This window comes from Rhinolophus sinicus, chromosome 3, assembly GCF_057876585.1.
Source record: "Rhinolophus sinicus isolate RSI-liver-muscle chromosome 3, RSI-T2T, whole genome shotgun sequence".
Lineage (NCBI taxonomy): Eukaryota > Metazoa > Chordata > Mammalia > Chiroptera > Rhinolophidae > Rhinolophus > Rhinolophus sinicus.
In genome coordinates, this window is record NC_142503.1 from 46,870,624 (window position 1) to 46,890,572 (window position 19,949).

Below are 19,949 nucleotides of genomic sequence, written 5' to 3' on the forward strand. Positions count from 1 at the left end.
TAAACGCTTTCATAATTTGCAGCCCTTGTTCACCCAGCCAGATAAATAGTAATATGATCATTATTTTAAATAGACGCTGACTAGCTATCCTTGTGATCTGTGAAAAAACTTTGATCTCTTAATATAGGTTGGTTTCTATGAAAAAAAAAAAAATCAACTGGTCAGGTCAGATTCTGTCCATGGATAATTAACAGTCCCTTTAGCAACCAGGAACATGACTAAAGCAAGCTGTTCTTCCTTTTTTAGGAAATGGAATTTCATCTAAGTTTCCTCTCTCAGTCATGTCAGACATTTGTTATTGCTTTTTGCTTTTCAGATGCTCTTCCTGAACTTTTTTTGGAAGCTATTGTATGGTAGATTTTTCTTGGCATGTTACTTTCTATTGATTATATTTGTGCATGGGTGTGTGAACTCCCACGAAGAGAAAGGGCAATTCAAAATTGGGACCCGGTGACTTTTTTCAGAACTCTACAATTTGTATTTGTACCTATTGAAAACTTAAAATAATATTTCATGTGTGTCATGGAGTGCAAACCACTAGAAAAACATAACCTTTCTATTTTTAAAATTTTAGAAGAAATAACCATATTACTGGAAAGAGGGGCTCCACACCGATTTTGGCTTTGATGCTGATTGGCCTAACTCTTAATCTCCTCCGGAATATCGTGTTAATATCCATCAAAGACAAACAGATGTTGAGGAGACTGTGTAGACTTTTCTCTGTTCACTTTTCTCCCCTGTCACAGGGTGAGGAATTCTCAGAGGGTGGGTTTGTTTTTGTTGGGCAAGCACACAAAAGCCCAGACGCTTCTCCACACTAGGCCAAGCTCTGGAGGCCCTCCAAAGTGGGCGACCCTTTCCACCTTCTGGTTTCCATTTCCCTGCCACTCCCATAGGCTGGGTGGAATGTACCCTCTCCCTGGAGGCCCCCTTTGTATAGCCTTTTTTGTTTGAGGGGAGGGAGTGTCCTGAATAGTCCAAGGTCCCAGGACCATCTGGCAGGCTTGTCCATCGCTGCTGCTCCCTGGGCTGTAGCCCTGCTGCTGTAGCTCCTCTCCACAGCCTCTGGATGGTAATATACTGCAGAGCGCAGTCTGCTGCGCACTTCCTTGACATTCCTCCCTCCTCAGAGGGCCTCGGTGACCCAGTGGGGCAGCTCCTCTCCTTGGGACCAGGACACTTAGCAGGGCTTTGTGCCAACCAGAAGCTCTCAAGAGAAAGTATGAGGCCCAACCAGATGAAAGGGGGCTTGGAAATCCCTCAGAGATGACAAATAGCAATGGGAAAAGGCACAGCAAGCGTGGGAGCCTGTGGTGCTATTTATTTGGCAATGTTTGCGAGTATTTAAGGTTCTTAAACTCGACTGTGATCCAGTACAGGTGAAGGCCATAGCTAAAGAATAAGGATTTTGAAGCTTTATGCCATGGTGTTATCTCAGATAAAGGAACAAATTAATACGGGCAATGATGTTCATCAGATAGGAATTCAAACAGAGTAAAAGACAAGTATCATATTTTCACATCTATTAAATTAAACAATTCTTCCCTGTGCTCCAAACGTCTTCGACTTTAAGAACAGAACAAACCAGCTCTGATATCCATGCTGCAGTATATCAGAAAGCATCTCCCTGTCATCCAGAATGTTGGAAAGAAGGTTTCGTAGTATTGGAGTTTGCTCCCATGAAATGAACGTGACCAACCCCGCTGTGTGGGATCTGGGTCCTTTTTAATGCGGTTTCTTAGAGCCAGAATGAGGAAGTATGACAATGCCCCAACTTATTCATTTTTCAGGGGCAGATGACGGTCTATGCGAAGTTTGACAAAAATGTGTATCTTCCTAAAGATGCTGAGTTTTACTTTATTTATAATGGATCTCATCAGAGGCATGTCGTGATTGCAGAGCGCGCGGAGGATAACGTTCTCCAATCCAGCATTCCAGGTGAGGTGTCCTCTTTACTGTGCAGTTGGGAAAACTGTCTGTAAGCATCTTCCCACCAGGGATATAATCCAGGAAGAGGACCAGGAAAAGAAAGTGAACCATGCTCCAAAGAGGGATGGTTGTTTGAGAGAATGTGTGTGTCTGTGTGTATGTTAGGAGAAGCACTTACGCTGGGTTATCTCACATCTGAGGTTCTTCCAGCTGTGTCTGCAGCTCACTGAGTAGCTTTGTATTAGATGTTAGCTCTCAAGGTTGGGTGTGCTTTGGATGCAGTCCAATGGAGGTGACACTGGATCTTAGGATCGCCTCCTGTAGTCCTAGGGCCCCTTGCCAGGGATGGCTCAGGAAGAACTGAGACAATAGGAAATCAAACAGTGAAAGACAAATATCACATTTTCATATCTGTGATCCAGTATAGGATCACATTGACAGTTGTCTTTATTCTTCCTTCCTCATTCCCCTGTGGACAGTCTAGCAGCCCTAGGATCCCCTTCTCCCTGCCTGCTCCCTTTGGTGGTTGGGGTTCCTTCCTTGGCACCCTGTCCACCCAGATATTTTCTCGCTGGATCTCAGGTTCCAGAACTTTCTTTTCCCACCACCAAAAAATATTCACATTCCAAAGTCTGTAATTCTCCCAGATATTTTCTTCAATCATCATGGTGACATGACAGGTGACAAATTAATGTATCATGTTAATGTGTTATAATGAGCTAATAGCCCTTTTCAGATACAATTGTTTTGTGTTTTCACTGGGGTGTGGGTTGTACAGTGAGACATCAAACTCTAGTCTAAAGGTGTAATTAAGATGTCATTACCTGCAGGAAGGGAGGATTTTGTTCTTGTTTGTTGATTGGTCGGTTTTCCTTAGCTGTGGGTTTTTCAGGCCCTCTTAAATTGTATCGTTTATCATGTAGGTAACAGGTAAGATTGACCTCGTTTTTTAGAGGAAAAATATTTCTAAGTGCTTCTGTAGTATATCTGTTATCTACTCAAAGAAGGTAGACAGTAAATAGGGAAATACAGGCATAGTTAGAACTGTAGAGATGTACAAAGACCTTTCAGCCCTACCTGGGCTTAGTTACTGAATCAATCTGTTGTCCAGGTTCTGAGACTGGGCAATTTGAAGCACTTCTCTCTCTTGTCCAGTAACCCCCATCCTTATAAGAAAAAAGAAGAAAATCAAACCAAAAGAGTCACTTTGTTACTTTGGCTGCTGGTCTCTCTTGCCTCTGCCCTTTTGCTTTGACATTACATTTATGTCTTTCCTGCTGTTAGGTTCCCACCCTTTTCTTGATTTCCACTTTTATGAAGCTCTTTATAGAGAAAGAATAAATATGAAATGCCACTTCTAATATCTTTTGTCTAATAAAACTTTTGTCTTTTTCTTTACTTGCATGTAGGAGTGAAACTCCTTCCCCACTCCTTGTGTGTGAAAGAAAATCTTATTGATTATATTGGGGCCTGCTTAGAAGTGAGGGTTCTTACCTTCATTTTAGCAGATTCCCTACAAGCAGGGGACAGTGCCTGTTTCTGAGCCTTAAATTTCCCTGGTTACAGCTTTACCAGGGCAACCTTTCTGAAGTACGTAGAACAGATTTCTATAATTATATATTAGACATGTGTAGTCTGGGGTGAGGGTTGCATTCTGTGCCTGCACATTGGACCACTTTTTTTTTCCTCTTGGTGTTTTAAAAATCAACAAACATTTATTATGATGGAATTCTCCCCACTTTTTTTTTTCTTTCTTTAAGAATGGGTAATGTCCAGGTGAAAATCAGAAATTTCTGAACTAAAAGTATGATAAAGCTGACCCAGGGATCTTTCTATTGACAAACTAAAAGTTTATACAATACTTTCATCAACGTCTCTGACAGATAGTAGGGCATTTTGCTTTTTTATGGTACTTTACAATTTATTGTGTATTTCAGAGGATTTCCTCTTATGAAAAGTGGACCACTTTTAAAGAGGCAATGTGAAAATGGCAGTAGTTCTTACTTAGTAAACCTGGGATGCTTTTGTTCCTTGAAACCCTGGCACCATAGCCTTTGGGGAAAGGCTTTGGAGAATAAGGCAGAGCAGGGATGACTTGTACTCATTAGCTGTTTGCTTGGGGGTCAGTGGTGGCTGAATGTTAACCCTTCTTCTGTACAGCTATGATTATCAAAATCACAGGGGTTTGGCGGTACTAATTCCTGGAAATTCTCCAGGGGCAGCATGAAAATATACCTGGTAAAACTTCACCAACCTTGGCAAAATGAAAGAAGAGAAGTGTAAGAAGGCAGAACAAATAGCAGGATTAAGTGACCACCCACACCAGAAGTATTAAGAACACCTAGAAGACAGAGAAGCCATTCTCAGAAGTGGGGGGCACTGAACAATATATATAAACATTTCTGTTGCGTAGTCTTCACCCACCCCCACTCACACTCAGAGGAGCTCTGTAGAACTAGGATGAAGTTGTATAATTTTTTTGTGCTACTTTATAAAATGATCACCTAAATAAATGCATAAGAACGTGATTCAGGAGGAAATGGCAGAGCAGAAAATGGCAAAGACCTTTAGGATGACAAAATTGAATTCAGGGGTTAGGGTAGATGTAAAACGTGAAGGTATGCCAAATAAGAGTAATCTTGGGTAATCTTGGGAGAACAGACACTGAAATGCTCAGAGCTCCTAAAGGTTAGTTTAAAAATCAGGAGTCACTGGAAGATGGAGTCAGCTTTAATTTGGGCCCACAGGCTTGGCAGCATTTAAAGATAACTGGCTGCATTTCCTTTCGCCTTGGTGTCCTGGAGCACGTGGTCTGTTTAGGCTGCGCAGTGAGACTGGTGGCTACTATGATAGCATCTCCTGTAGACTTTGTGTGAACTGTTCACTGTCTTATCATCCAGGCCATGGGCTCCAGGAGACCGTGACGGTGTCTGTCTGCCTCTGCTCAGAAGGTTACTCCCCAGTGACCATGGGTTCCGGCTCAGTGACCTACATGGACAACATGGCCTGCAGGCTGGCCCGTCTGCTGGTCACCCAGGCTGATCGCCTCACAGCCAGTAGCCATCAGACCCTGCTGACCCCGTTTGCCCTGACGGTGGGATCGTTGCCAACCTTGGACGAGGAACTCGTGCTGGCTCTGACTCATCTGGAGTTGCCTCTTGGGTGGACTGTCTTGGGAAATTCTTCCCTTGAAGGTGGGTCTTCACCAGAATATTTGCACATCTCCTCTCTATGTCAAGTTCAGAATATGTCTTACAAATTATTGTTTATTTTCCTGGGTGGGTTTTCCTGCCCACTTTTGACCCAAGCCTCAATCTGATGTGGCTGGTTTCCCTGAGGTCCTGAGGTCCTGAGCTACTCATCTCTGGGTTGTTGATGCTTCTCTGTTCCAGGAGGTGAAGAGCTCTGCCTCAGGAGAAAAGGACTGTTCTTTGTGGTAGGCTCTTGAGCCAGCTACTTTAGGCTGTGGCGCCACTTCCCTGCATGTTTTCTTGCTGTGAGAAGGGGCTATTGCTACCCCGTTTCCAAATTGGTAGGGTCATTGGGCAATGAAGAGCATGCAGCCAACGTCTACTTCCTGGCTATAATACCTCCTAGGCAAGTTATCTTAGTTCTGATGCCAAAAAGGTGTGATTTATAAAATGAGGTGTAATAGTACCCACTTCATTGGCTTGTTGTGATGGTTTAAGACTTTCTCTAAGAACAATTTATAGTACTAGAGGTAACATTGCCTGTAGCCTAGACTTGTAATGGAACTTCTCTACAACATTAGTGTTAAGGGACAGAGTTAACACCCTTTTTCCTTTGTGCTCCTCTGATTGGATGAATTCTACTGCCCTGTCTCCAGGTTTGCTGACCCTTCCTTCTACTAATCTAGTCTGTTGTTGAACCCTTGCATTGTATGTTTCATTGCAGTTATTATAGTCTCCACCTCTGTGATTTCTGTTTGGTACTTTTTACTATTTTCTGACTCTCTGTTGAAAGTCTCACTTTGTTTATGCATTGCTCTCCAGACCTCAGTGATCGTCTTTATGACTCTTACTTTGAACTCTCTATCAGATAAACAACTTATCTCCGTTCATTAAGACTGATTTCTGGAGATTTATGTTTTTGTTTGGAAAATATTCTCTTTTGTTTCTTCATTTTCCACGGCTTTCTGTTGGTTTCTGTGCATTACATAAAGTAACCATCTCTCCCAGTCTAGACAGACTAGTCTTGTGTAGGAAATGAAACTCGTCAGTCAGTCTGGCCCAAACTTATGGTCCCTCTGAAACCTTTGTGTTTGTCCAGGTTTCCGTGTTTGTTCTTAGTGGCCCCTAGTACTTGAGGGTGTGCCAAGACCCATCATGTCCTGAAGGGGAGGATCTCACTCAACACCTAGATTCAGGCTGATTAGAAGGTGGAAGCTGGGAAAATATGCAGTGAAACCTCTTCCAGGGAAAGACTGGGAGACAAGTTTTTTTTTTGGATTTTTTTGCTTGCTCCTTCTGTGCTGAACCCTGGTGGGATAGCTACAGTGAGTACTCATGTGAGCACCCATTAGCTGCTTCTTTATCCACTACAGTCCTGGTGAATGCAACCCCATTGGCTATCAGAACCAGGTGAGCCGAGAACCTGTCATTGGTTGGCCAGATATATGTACAAGCTCCTTCCAGAGAGTTGCTGGTGATCTGGCTTTATTGATGGAGTGATCTGAGTGAGAAGGGGGGAATGCCCGCTGGCTCCCCTGGGGTCCAGCCAGCCCCTGGATGCATGCTTTTAGAAGCTGGACACTCAGGCAATAGCTTGTATGTAGTCAGTTCCCTTCCAGAGAACGACTGGGAGATGGGTGTTTCTGCTTGCTCCCCCTACGCAAAGCCCTGGAGAGATAGCCATGGTTCGTGTTTGGGTGACCATTGAGAACTGCTTCTTTGTTTGCGATAGTCCTGTGGGAGTCATGGATTCAAGCCCTTTTGGCTTTCAGAGCTAGGTGTTGTGGGGTCCCATCTTTCAGGGGTAAGCCTTAAAAGTTGGGGTATTAGATATGTGATCCAAATCCTTTACTCCTTTGGGAGAAGCTGGGAGTTGGGTGTTCCCTTCTGATTTTATGGCTCTGTGCCGGGAATGGGATTTATGATGAGAGTGTGTCTCAGTTTTTCCTATCCATTTCGATGTGGGTATCTTCTCATTCATCTTGTGTGTAGGAGTCATTCAGTTAGTTTCTGGCTTTCTCTCAGAGAATTGCTCTGTGTACAGCTGTACATTTGGTGCTTCCATAGGAGGAGGGAAATTCAGAAGACTCCTATGTCTCCATCTTGGTCCCTTCCCTTCAACTGAATAGAGTTTTACTCTAAGCAGTTCAGAATCTCTTAAATGCTCAATGCATCTTTTTCTAGTGTACATGTTTTATTAGTGTTGCATGTCTTCAAGGTAAATTAATTACAGTAACAAAGGAAGAAATAAACTGAGGCATGGGGCCCACTGGAGTTTATCTGTGTTAGTGGGAGTGGCATTGTAAGTGGAAACAGTTTTTTTCCTGGTAATTGTTTCTTTTAATACTTATCCAAAAACTATTTAAACCTTCACTATTCATACTTACTAAAACTTCTTTGTGTTTATTTATTTTTGCTTTTGGGCGGGGGGGCATAAATGGATGTTACTGAATGAGTATTGATTTCTGTAATGACTTTGTCTTGGAAGAACCTGAATGAAGCATTAATGTATTTCCTTGCATTTTATAATAAATCCCTTTTTTTCTTTTCAATCACTGAAAGTTATCAGGAAGGCCTGAGATCCTGGAGAAGAGCCAGAATCTGAAAGGACTGTTGTGTCTCATAAAGAAAAGCAGAGCCTTTTTTTGGCCCTGTATCTTACCCATCATTACTCACAATGCAACTTCGTTATGTGTCCTAGGGAAGGAAATATCCCGGTTTTATTTAATTTTGTGCCAGAAATAAAATTGGATTCCTATTTCATAAAATTAAATCCATTCTTTTGTGGAAAAAGCTTTCATTCTAAAAGCTTTTGCAGGGATTTAGGACCCCATATTTGCAGTAAAACTTTGAAAAGTTACATAATAATTATCCAATAAAATTTCACAATTAATTTTTTTTCTGTCTTGGGGATTTCGCTTGTTTATTTTTTGGACAGAAGCCTTTTCTCAGAAATTGACATAATTTTGACAATTAGGTTAACTGGGATAAAATATTCTGTTTTATTCTGTTGGTGCTCAGATAATTTTTGAGTTAAAGTCTTCTCTTCCTGCTCAACCAAATTACTTTCCTTCGCTTGTATTCCCAGAAGCTTGACATGGCTGGCAAGCACCAAGCTTGCCATCACCACTGGGGTGGCTGCTATTTGAGTACAGAGCCCAAAGGGACTACAAATACTATCTCAGGGGACTGATGACACTGAGCTGGGGACCTAGTAGTTCCTCTCACAACCTATGGAAGAGGTAGAGCTTGTCCCGTTTATGTTTTCTGATTTAACAACAACAAAAAAGGCCACTTGCTTAAAAGAAAAAAGGCATATATATGAGAGTATCTCATATATATTTATAGTTACTCTCTCTCTCATATATATATATATATATATATATATATATATATATATATATATATATACTTACAAACCAATATATAGCAACAATTTGAAGATTCAAGACATTTTTCCCCCCCAAAGTAAACTGTTAATATTTTGAAAAACCAATTTGGACTTGTCTGCAGTTCTCTAGGTAAAAGTAGTTCATATATTCAAAGGTCTCATTATAGGCAGACGTTCTTTGTTGTGGGAGAGATGGAACTCTTCATTATACCAATTATAAAAACATGACAAAACCTGTTTTTTCCCCAGCTTTTGAGATATCATTGACATATGACTTTGTGTAACTGTAAGGGATTCAGTGTGTTGATTCGATACATTGACATACTGCTACGTAATTATTACCATTACATCAGTTAACACCTCCGTTCCATCACATAATTACCATTTCCTTTTAGTGGTGAGAACATTTAAGAAAGGTGATACCATGAATTGAATCTGCAGGGCAAACATACTAAAATCTTTAATAAAACAAGGCAAAGTTTATCTATTAGATTGCTTTTTCAAGTTTAAAGAGTCAAACTTTCCTCCTGCCTTTATAATTGGTTCTATGAATGGAAGCAGTTTTTAAGGTAAGCCACCTGAGCTTTTGCAACCTTTCTGTCTTGGGCATAAAGGGAAACACAGCTGATGTATTTAGAGAGCCCAGTTTTCATTCTGTGCATGTATGGTGGGTTGGACCGCTGTCCCCAAGGACAATTAATTGTTGCAACTGGGAGGACCTACTAAGGGTGGCTTAGAGAATCAATGTAGTTATTGATTCCAAAAAACATGCCAGAAGTCTGCTCCTTACTGTGCAGGTAACACTAATAGAGTTATAGCAATCACCACAGATTTAGATTTGAATCCAGAAATTAGAGAAATGGTTGATTAGTTGCAGAATCCATGTTGGAAGGGCAAATCCAAGAACAGTCTCTGTCTGCAAAAACAAGTCATGGTGCAATGAATAGTGACTTAAAGGAAAAGTAGAATCCTTGGCATGGACCCAAGTTTAATGTACAGGTTATGTAATGTGATGCTGTTACTAAGAAGAAGAATGGTTAGAATGAGGCTTTGCTTTATTAACAGAGTCTTCATAAATTAGCTCCCTTTGAAGGAGAATGTTTGTCTTCCTACACTTTACAACTAATAGGGAAAGAGGAAAGCAATGCAGAGGGCCAAAAGGACTACGGAAGAAAGTTTTTAAGAGTAGGGGTTATTCAGCAACTGTTAAAATGTGTCTTGATTGTTTAGTGTTCTCTCAAGGAGTTTAAAGAGCAGTCATAATATTGCTTCTTATCTGCAGGAAAAGCCATTAAGTGAGAATTAACAGTTCATTACGAAAGACTCGGTGAGAACTGCCAATGTTCTGTAACATCTACATCTTGTTTCAAGCCACATACCCAAAACCATCACCTTCTTTCTAGGCAACAGGAGAAGGGAAGGTGTGGGCCAGCAATGTTTGACAGAGGAAAATATCTGTTTATCTTTCTTTGAATAGAGGGAAGAGATCTGTAACCAGTAAGAAGCAAGATTTGTTTAACACTTGAAATGGAGCTTTGCTGATGTTGTTATCCTTGAACACAGTTTGCTGGCTGTAGAAATAGACAGCAGAATGAGGCTCAGGAGCCTGGCAGCTCTGTTGGTTGGTCCCCACTTCACTGTGTTCCAGGCTTTATTAACCAGGAGATGGCACATTGAATTATGACTTGGCCCACAGACCATGTGAAATGTCAGCTTTGTGTTTCTGCCCCCAAACTTTGTACTGGACAGCAAGTTTGAAATAACATCAGCTGAAATACCAGTGGGTAGGAGACTCAGAAAGGACAGAAGTATTACAAACTAGAAGTTTCCAGGTTTTTCTTAAAAAAAGAAAAAGATCTGAGGAGTTTTAAAATTAATGCATAATGAAATGAATGCAGTTTTGAAATTATAGGTATTGACTGATTCTGGGAGTTTATATTTCTCTTGGAAATCTTGACATTTTTCCGGCAGTTGTGTATGCACAGTATTGTTTTCTAGCTTTTCATCACTCCTGATAGTATTGAAAGGGCCAAATACCTCCATACTTTCTTTTCTGACATTTAAAGCTGGTATTACATTCCTTCAGTTGCCAAGGTAACCCACTGGATAAATGCTAGTGGTGAAGCGAATGCTCTTTAAAATAGGTCCAATGGTAAGTTGGTAAAATTGTTTCACAGCCCTTAGCCACGCATGTGCCCACAAATGTGCATCGTTGTGAAGTTTTAAATCCTTAATTTAAAAATGTCTTCTCTACCTTCTGTCCCTTTTTCATCTTTTCATTTTTAAGGAATTGTTTTTTTTGGTGGTAAAGAATTAGATACAGGATTGAATTCTTAAGGAAAAAGATTTTTTCCCTGTTAGATTATCTAGATTTATTTTTCAGTTAAGTCAGTAAACTCTTATTCAGCACGTTCTTTGTTGAAGATACTATGTTTTAAAGAATAAAAGGCTCTTCTTTTAAACTCTTCCTTAAAAAGCAAGCTTCCGACTTTTGTCTGGCACCAGTGGCCCTTAGACTGCAATAGAGAATTACATATTTACTCTCACCTCTGGGGAACAGAGCAGAGGGTTTCATTCAGGTTACCTTTTCCCTCTCTCTCATCTTTTTCAAGGCAAAAAAAATGTAAGTGGCAGCTTTTGTTTTCAAGTACTCTGCTCTAATTTGCTTCCCAAAGGATCTGGGAACGTGGAAGGTTTTGAAATTTACCTCTGGTTGATTGAGTCCCATTCCTGGATTCTCTTCTCTGGGAGCTCTTCAAATGTTGCAGGATGCATATAACAGTGTTTGGTTACATACAAAGGACTAAAATGGAATTTGAAAATGATAGTAGCCAAGTATTCTCTTAATACTTATTTTGAGGAAAAAAGTTGAAATTTTGCTGTTTTCCTAGATTTCTTTAATAGGATTTGAATGCTGGCAGTTGTCCTTGTACTGTTTTATTTAAAAAATAAACAGAACATTGGTTTTAAAATTACCAATGTTTAGAGCTTAAAAGACTGGCGGTGGAAGAAGATGGCTGGGAGGGGCCTGGGGGAAGGGGGTGGGCAGTGAGCCAGAAGTGATGGCATGTTCTTAGAGAAATGACCTGTGTCCTGTTGCAATGCCCCCCCCCCCCCCCCCGCCTTTACTGGGCCCAAGTGAACTTTATGAGGCCTTGTCTTGACTCTTTCAAATATGGGCCTTGATGTAGGCATGAAGCTATACATGGATAAACCCCTCAAAATCTTCTGTAATCCTACCCTAGGATGATACCCACATACCTACTTTCTCTTCCCCACGTGTAGCTGTAGCAGCTTTTATTCAGCAGTTTTGTCGTGGGGTGTGTGAGTCTGTACGCATATGTATAATGACATCTCAAGCCAACAACTGGATTGTGGGGTGTGACCCTGGACCCTTCGGATTGGTGTAGCTTAGTTTCCTTCTGCTTGTTTTTCTTTACTCTCAATTTGTTGATTTATTCAAGTTCTGTCTTTTCTGCCCTTCTCTTCTTGGTTTTGTCTTATTTTGCCCAATTATTTCTTTGCTTAATGGAAGATATAATAATGAAGGACTTAGTTTTGGAGACAGAAAAGTCTGGGTTCAAATCCTTGATGCTCCATTTACTACCTGAGTGAGCTCGGGCAATTGCATAGTTGTGTCAAGCCTCAGTTTCTGCCCCTATGAAATGGGAATGTTAATAGTCCCTACCTCATGCTGGATTAAATGAGATAAAGCATGTAAATTGCTTAATACATGTTAGATGGACACAAGGAATATAAAGTTCTTATAGTCATCACTACCTAGTAAGGAAGACATAAAGGTGGTTGTGGTGGTTTCATTTCTTTGCTTTCATTCATGCATAACAGCTGCCCATCTAGATTTCTAATCAACTTTTCCAACCTCCCCACCCTCACTCCAGGTAGGAAGCACTTTATATACTGATTTCCAGTTTTGTTTATCCCATTTACCTTTTCCTATTCTTACCAGAACATCCCCTGCTGAGTGTGCCCCCATGCTGACGCAGGAGATGAGGTCTCCCATTGAAGTTATAGCTCATTTCCACAGAGTTTAATATTTCTCAGTCTGAGTCTTCGGACTTGGGGCTCTGGCTTTCAGCGCAAAGGCAGTGAGTGGACCCTGCCTGACTCAGATGAATGGCTAGTTTTCTGGTTGTGTTTGAATTCAGACTCCCCGTTCAGACTTCAAAAAGCCGTTTCCAAGATATGATGAGTCAACACTTTGTCTGCTTGTCAATAATCAAATTAGACTGCATTGTATTTCATTTGTCTCCCAAACAGAATAGGGTTCCTGGTGGGTCCTTTGGGAAGGTCCCTGTAGTATGAAGGTAGAGCAAAGAATGCCTGGCACATAGTAGGCTGTCAGCAAATATCCAACAAATAACTGATGGTGGATGGAATCAGCCTTGAAGAAATATTAACAAATGAAAAAAAGTGACTGCACAGGCTGGAAAGGAGGTGTGACATAATTGCTGCTTATGCCCGAGGCTTGGACTGAAGCACATTTGTCTTAATGACACATCTGGTGTCTTACATTGATGCAATTATAGTGCCTCCTAAGCAGACAGCTAGTTCCTTTAAATTATGCTTTTAAATTATAAGCACAGGAAAACTGTTCTCAAACCTATCGTATATCAATTTAGTGACTGTTTATTATATATTTTTTTGTATTAAAAGAACAGATAACTATGTATGACTAAGGTCCCCCAATACTGGCTTTCCTAGTTCTTGAGAACTCTGTCCCATGTGTTATTTTCCTTATAGCCCCCTGACAATCCTGAATAGTAGGCAGGGCAGATATCACTTTTCTTTTTACAGATCAAGCAACTTAAAACTTGAGAATTAGGTGGTCTGCCCAAAGCTACATCTCTGTGAATGTTCAAATCCAGACATTCCACCCTTTAGTCTTTCCTCCTTTGCACTATACAGTGTTGTGTCTGGATTCTTACTATCTTGTATTGATGTTCATAGTGTATAATTCAGTCTGGAAATGTCCCCAGATTGTGAAGGTCAGAAATTACATTGCCATCTTTGAGTCTGATAATGACTTTTTAGTGTTTCAGTTGATTTAGTACTAGTTTCATGAGGTAAAATAAAGTATAACCCACCCATCTGAGATGCAAAATCCACAAAGTGCATTCCAGTATTGTATATTACAATGCAAATTTTCTGGAATAATTGTGTGTGTGATTTGTGTTTTCTCAGATTATTTTCAGTCAGGGGTGGTTGTAATCTGAGTGTCTCAAATGTGCAGAAAAGAAGTTTCAGGAAGGTAAAACCTATCATTATGCTTGTTTTCCTTCTGCCTTTTGGCTTTATGATCCAACCATGGCTGCCATGTTGGTGTTGTGCTCCATGGATGTTCTGTGTCCATGTCTTTCCTAGGAGTGTATTTATACTCTAATCCCTGGACTCACCAACCTCTGATCTTCTGTATGGAAGCGTGATTTGTTTACACACACACCAAAGCCCTCCTTAGATTATCTAAATGGCAGATATCCTAAAACACGACATCTCTTTCCATTCTCGTTGAGAGTCCTGAAAAAATATCAGAGATCATGTGTGACGCTCATGCCAGATTCTCTCTTCCATTCTCCATGTACATTTTTGGTGATAGTTTTTTTTTCTTCTCTTTACTATTTGCTCATCATTTTTGGCATTTTATAAACATTGGTAAATTTTCAAATCATGATACGTGATGCAGGTTGAATTAACCTGCAGCGCAGTTTTCTTGTAGGTCAGATAGTTTCCTTATTTCTATCCACACTCTTTGTATCTCATCCTAGAGCTGTAGTTCATCAGTGACTTCATGGGCCAGATACACGTATTTATTTTACTCTGAACAAAAGTGGGCTGGCTGTATGCTTTCCAAAGACAAGGACCACGTCCATCTCTGTGTCCACAGGGCCTGACATGTAATAGTAGTGTCATTCAATGTTTGTCTACTGAATGACTTAAATGCAGAAATGTAGACCTCCATGAAATATGTATGTGTGGCTTTGGAAACCAGAGTAGGACTTATTTTAATGAATTGGATTTATGTGAATTAAAAAAGAACTATTCTTCATAAATTTAGTGTTGAATACATTCCAATGGCTCCACTCAGGAATTATGAAACATTACTAAACCCCACAAAGTGGAACTACTTCTGAAGTAACTTGTGTTTAAAAATACCATTTGCTTCTAGATTATTGTCCCTGTCTCATTTTAGCTTTAATATTTTGCTCAGTGTTTAAGGCTATATCCTGGCTTAGCAGCAAATAATGTGGATTAAAAATAACTTGCAAAAGTCACAATTTTTTGTTGTTCTTATTCATTGGTGAAACTTTTTTACCTAATAGATATTGAGAATTGATTGGGAAGACAGTGGTTTAAAAAGGAGGCATAGATATGCGTTTTGTTAACCACTTATTTAAGATAGTCTCAACCCTGACTTTGCATTAGAATCACTTAGGAATCTTCAGAAAAGATTGATGCTTGGACCTCACCCCAGAAGTTGTTTGAATTGTTCTGGGGAGGACCTTGAACACAGCTATGTGTTTTGGGGTTGTAGAGGGGAAGAGACCCACAGACACCTTTGGACCCCAGAAGTACCAACACCCATCATTCTTTCCGAGTGACATTCCGTTCTTTCCCCTCAGAGGTATTATGCTGACTTTTATTTAGAGTAACCACTTCCTTGCTTTTCCGTATAGTTTTGCTACCTCTATATGCCTAAATAATATGGTTTAGTTTTCACTATTTTAAACTTCATATTAATTGAAATGTATTCTGTGTATTCTCTTATGACTTTTCCTCCTCAACATTATATTTCTTAGTTTCTTCTATGTGAGTCTAATTGATTTTTATTGCTGTCAGAACACTAGTGTGTCATTGTAGTGCAATTTATTTGATTGCCGATGGACGTAAAAATCACTTCTCTTTTTGACAATTTTACATTTTTGTCCATGTAAAATGGACAAAAAAAGCATAGTCCTCACTAGGTTTTATACGTAGGAGTGGAATTGCTCAGTTGTTCCTTAAAATTTATGAGATTATGCTACTGTGCTTTCCAAAGTGTTTGTACCCATTTACATTTTCTCTAGTAGTGAATGTGAGTTCCTGAGGGCTTGGTAATTTGTTTTTCAGTTTCCTAGCCTTAATTTATTGCTAATTGAAAGGCATAGTCAGATCTTGTGTAGGTATGATAATGACCCTAAATTTGGACTGAGCAGTAAATAAAATCACTTTCCTTTAGTAATAACCAAACTGTATGGCCAGCCCTGCTCTTGTGTTTCAGGTACTTTGGAAGGTCTCTTGGTGTGTGCTGTATTTCATGTACTCTTGATTCTGAAAAATCCAGGGGAGGAGTGAACACTCTTAGAATCTGGGGTCTTTGATGTGACAGCCTCGTTTCCAGGCAGAGAAACTGAGGTGTGGCAAGAGAGGGGCGTAGTCTTTGAGCCTCCTTCTCAGTCTGGAGCAGATGAACTTCCCTTTACGCTGTGATGGGAATGTTGATTGAATGACCCAGCCTGCTCAGTTCCTTTTTGTGTCTGGGTGATCGATCCTATTCCCAGGGTGTTATAGGTGATACCTTTTAATGTTTGCCATTAGGGCAATTCTTAGTAATTCTGTTGAGTTATATTGGCTCAAATAATTGCTGGCACCAACTAAACAGGAAGACACCTATTTATTTGGGAAAAAAGATTTCATTTTAATTAAACACCTCCACCTCTGCCAAATGGTACAACCCCTTTCCAAAGCTTGTTTTCCTGACTGCTGTTAAGAATCTGAAACTCTGTAACAAGCAGAATAATGTATATATGTTATGATGTTTCCTATTTCAAGCTGTTTGCCTGATTCTGCACTCTGTCTGGACTTTTATACTGAATGAGAAAGCTCTCTTCTTAAAACATTTTGGTCAGCTTTTTTGTTTTCTTCAAACATTAGAAGACCTTTCTTCCCCACTCTTCCCGCCTCCCCAGAAAGTGGATAGATTCTGGAAGAGGGAGGGATGTGGGCAAAGAGGAGAGAGTGTGATTCAGTCCCACCTGTGTACTGTTGTCTCCCATTGGACAAGATGTGAGGATGGAGCCAGAAGGAAGAGAAGAGGGAGCTGCACTAGCAGAACAGGCCTGGAAAGCCCTCTTGGTAGAGGAAACAACTTCTCCCCACACTTATACTGTGGGTCAGGCTAAATACAGTGAACCCCCAGGTGTTTAGGGCAGTGCCCCACACACTATAGGGAGCCTGTTTAAATGGTTGACACCATACTTACCTTTATCAATGGTATTGTTCTAAAAGGGAATGCAAAAAGTTTGGATGTTCCCTTTTGGTCATATTTTTCTTGGAAGAAAATTGTCCTGTGTAACCATGGGACATTCTCACCAGATTTAGATGGGGATCTATGGCCTAGAAATTCCATCCTAGTGAGGCTGGTGACATTCTCATGCTAACAGGGGGATGTTCACACGTGTGTCTGTTTTGTTACCTGATCCTAACAACTCTCTTCATGATTATTATTTAGGAAGGACACAAATGGAAATGTTATCAAACATGCCTTGTTGGGAATCTGTTAATAATAAAACACTACTTTCTGATAAAATGTGTTTAAAGATCAAAAACATAAAGGATAAAATAATTAAAGTTCTTTAATAGCCAACACAGCTCTTTGGAAGATCTCGAGTATATTACACCAATGCCTGGTAAGGGTGCACCACCACGTCTGCATTTAGATGTTTAGTCATTTCAGATGTCATCTTACTGGGGGGAGGGGAGTCTGTGCTGTGTTGCACAGATGGATGATGGAACGAATGTACAGTGAAGTCGGGCTCATTTGCATATTTAAAATATAAGGCCTTATGTTCATTGACCCAGATATGGAAATCACAGTATAAATTCATTAGAAATGTAAACTAAGCAGTTTTCTTTTGAGTCCTTGTGCCGTGGAGTATTTCCTGGTTGTTTCAAACTAGAGCTTTGTTGGAGGCCGGCTCTTCAAACAGCATCACCACCGCCTGCTGGTAAGACAGCTGAGTTTAGGAAAGTCCCTTTCCGTAGACCCTTGCAGTGTCTTGAATGTGGAAGGCAAGAGTGGAATTTATAGAGAACTTGAAGTTTGGTTTAACGATTGAATTTTAATACAGGGAAGGGGTGGCAGGCAGGGAGGGGTGTTTGATGAGGATTGGGTGTGGATTATGATATAATAGTTAAACATTGGTTTTAGGGATTAAATTGTGTGTTGAGAAGGGTTGATGGGCCTTAAAGGAAGTTCCCATAATGTACAGTCAGTCATTTGCCTGGGTAAGTAAATAGAATAGTAAAGTTATGCTACTGAAGACAATGGGATAATCAAATCACGTTAATGTGGCCAGGAAGCTATGCGCGGAGAAGTAGGTATTTTTGTCCTCACCATCTAAGCTTGTGTAGGGGAGTATATAATTTGTATTCTGAGTTTAATCGAGGGGTGTCAGAGGCAGAACAAAGAATGATAGATGCTACAAATAGCAGCTGCAGATCCAAATTACTATAGTTATTAAAAGCTAATTTCCATGGGTACTCGCCACGGAAAGACCCATTGGTCATTTATTTATTCATTTAAATAGACAAATATTTATGGGGCACATAACATGTTCCAGGCACTGTGCTGGGAGAAAAGATAGAGCAGGTCCCTACCCTCTGAGGCCTGTCACCCCAGTGGGGTGCAGTGTTGTCTGGATCTCTTTCAGATCACAAATACAGTCAATAACATCCCTGCCCATCGCCCCTCCCCTATATTGACTAGAAGGTGTATATAGCTCAGATTCTTACTGCATACTTATTCCAAAAGATCTCGAGTATTAGGATTTTCATGTTTAGTTTGTTAAGATTAGGCTTCTTTTAAGGTGTGCTTTGATTTCTAAGCAGTTCATGGGCCTACATTTTTATTTAATGTAGGCAAATTTATTCTTTTACCTATTTCCAATGTAATATTTATCATGGGCCACCTATGTCCTAGGCACTGAGTCACTGCAGTAGAAATACAAGTGTACAGATCCAGGTGTACACACACTCTGTACAAATAAGGCAATTTAAACATACACAAATAATTGAAATTTTACCAGTCAGTTGCCATTCAGTTCCACAAATACTGAATGACATCAGTTTGCCACTTAGGTTACTGGATGTTAGGAATCAAAACTTCAAGGACCCCCTCAGCCTGTAAGATGATATCAGTTAGGACACAACCATAATATAGAGCAGCAAACACCACAATGAAAACTGAGACACACAGACCATCCAGGAGCCCTCTGAAAAGGGGCACCTGTAAAGGGACAAGCCGAGCACTGGCTTGTCCGTGGGTTTTAAGCAAAGCACTGGGTTGGCTTTGGCAACACGGAAATAATCCCAGGGATTTAATAGATGGGTCAAAGCACTGATACGAAGTTTGAGAGGGACCATGGTCTCCAGTTTTCTGGATATGTGAAGCCCATTTCTGTCCCAGTTTCTCATCAGGGGAGAGCACCTCTGAGGACAAAGTGTGGAAAGGGAGGCTGCTTTCCAGCATTGGCCTCTGAGAGCCTGTCCTGCTGGAACAGCACCATCTCCTTAAAGGACACCTTAGAAAGTGAGTGTCTGTTTCCAAACGATGGTCTGTTACTAGCAGTTGTTTTCTCTAGATGAAAGGGATGCAAACGTGCACCATAGTGGGTGGAAAGCACATTGTACCAGCCATGAATGGACTTGACTCCAGCACCTACCAGCTGCCTGACCTTGGACAAATCACTGACCTCTCCACATCTGAAAATGAGGTGTTTGAATTAGATGCTTATGATGGTTCCTTCCAACTCTGCCATTCTTATTATGTCTAAATATATGGTCTCTGATAAAATGTACAAGACAAATTTTGTAAACAGAGGAACTAATAGAAGTTTGTCTTTTTTTCAGGTGCTCTTCACAGAGAGTCTCTCCTCCACCTGGCTGTGAGATGGGGCCTGCCTCAGCTTTTCCAGTTCCTCGTGTGCCTCCCCGGGGGAGTCCAGGCTTTGGTTTTACCCAATGAAGAGGGCACCACACCATTAGACTTAGCTTTAAATGGTGGACACTCAAAGCTGGTTGAAGATATCACAAAGTGAGTGGCTACTTGATGGTTTCTCTCTTGATCTGTTTCTATAAAGCCTGCCGAGCATTATGGAAAAATTGAAATCAAACTACAAGCTAATGTTGGTGTATGTTTTACCATTAGTTCTCATGTATAAAGTACAGATATGAGGTGTGATCAAACAATACAGTGAATGCTGCTGCCGAATGCCATCCAACAGAAAGGCAGGGATCTTCAATTTGGGAAGCAGCGCCACAAAGCTTAGTAATAGTGTGTGACAAGTTCCAACTTGTTTTGTGCCGTCGGGTGTGAGCTATGGTTGAGAGAAGGTGTGTTTTAAGGTGTGCCGTAAATCATCCTCCATCATGACAACGTTTCA

General features: G+C 40.6%; 1 protein-coding gene across 4 annotated transcripts in view; it reads left to right on the plus strand.

Annotated features, from left to right (window-relative positions):
• Positions 1 to 19,949, plus strand: part of ARHGEF28 (Rho guanine nucleotide exchange factor 28) — a 289,722-nt gene that overhangs the window by 116,308 nt on the left and 153,465 nt on the right. For 2 of the 4 annotated variants that reach the window (XM_088796567.1, XM_088796568.1), the window contains exons 3-4: positions 4,830 to 5,123; positions 19,417 to 19,600. In XM_088796567.1, the coding sequence (XP_088652693.1) occupies positions 4,830 to 5,123; positions 19,417 to 19,600 (478 nt within the window). Of the gene's footprint in view, positions 1 to 1,790; positions 1,939 to 4,829; positions 5,124 to 19,416; positions 19,601 to 19,949 lie in introns of all 4 variants that reach the window. The other 2 variants (XM_019728118.3, XM_088796569.1) reach the window with 2 other exon arrangements.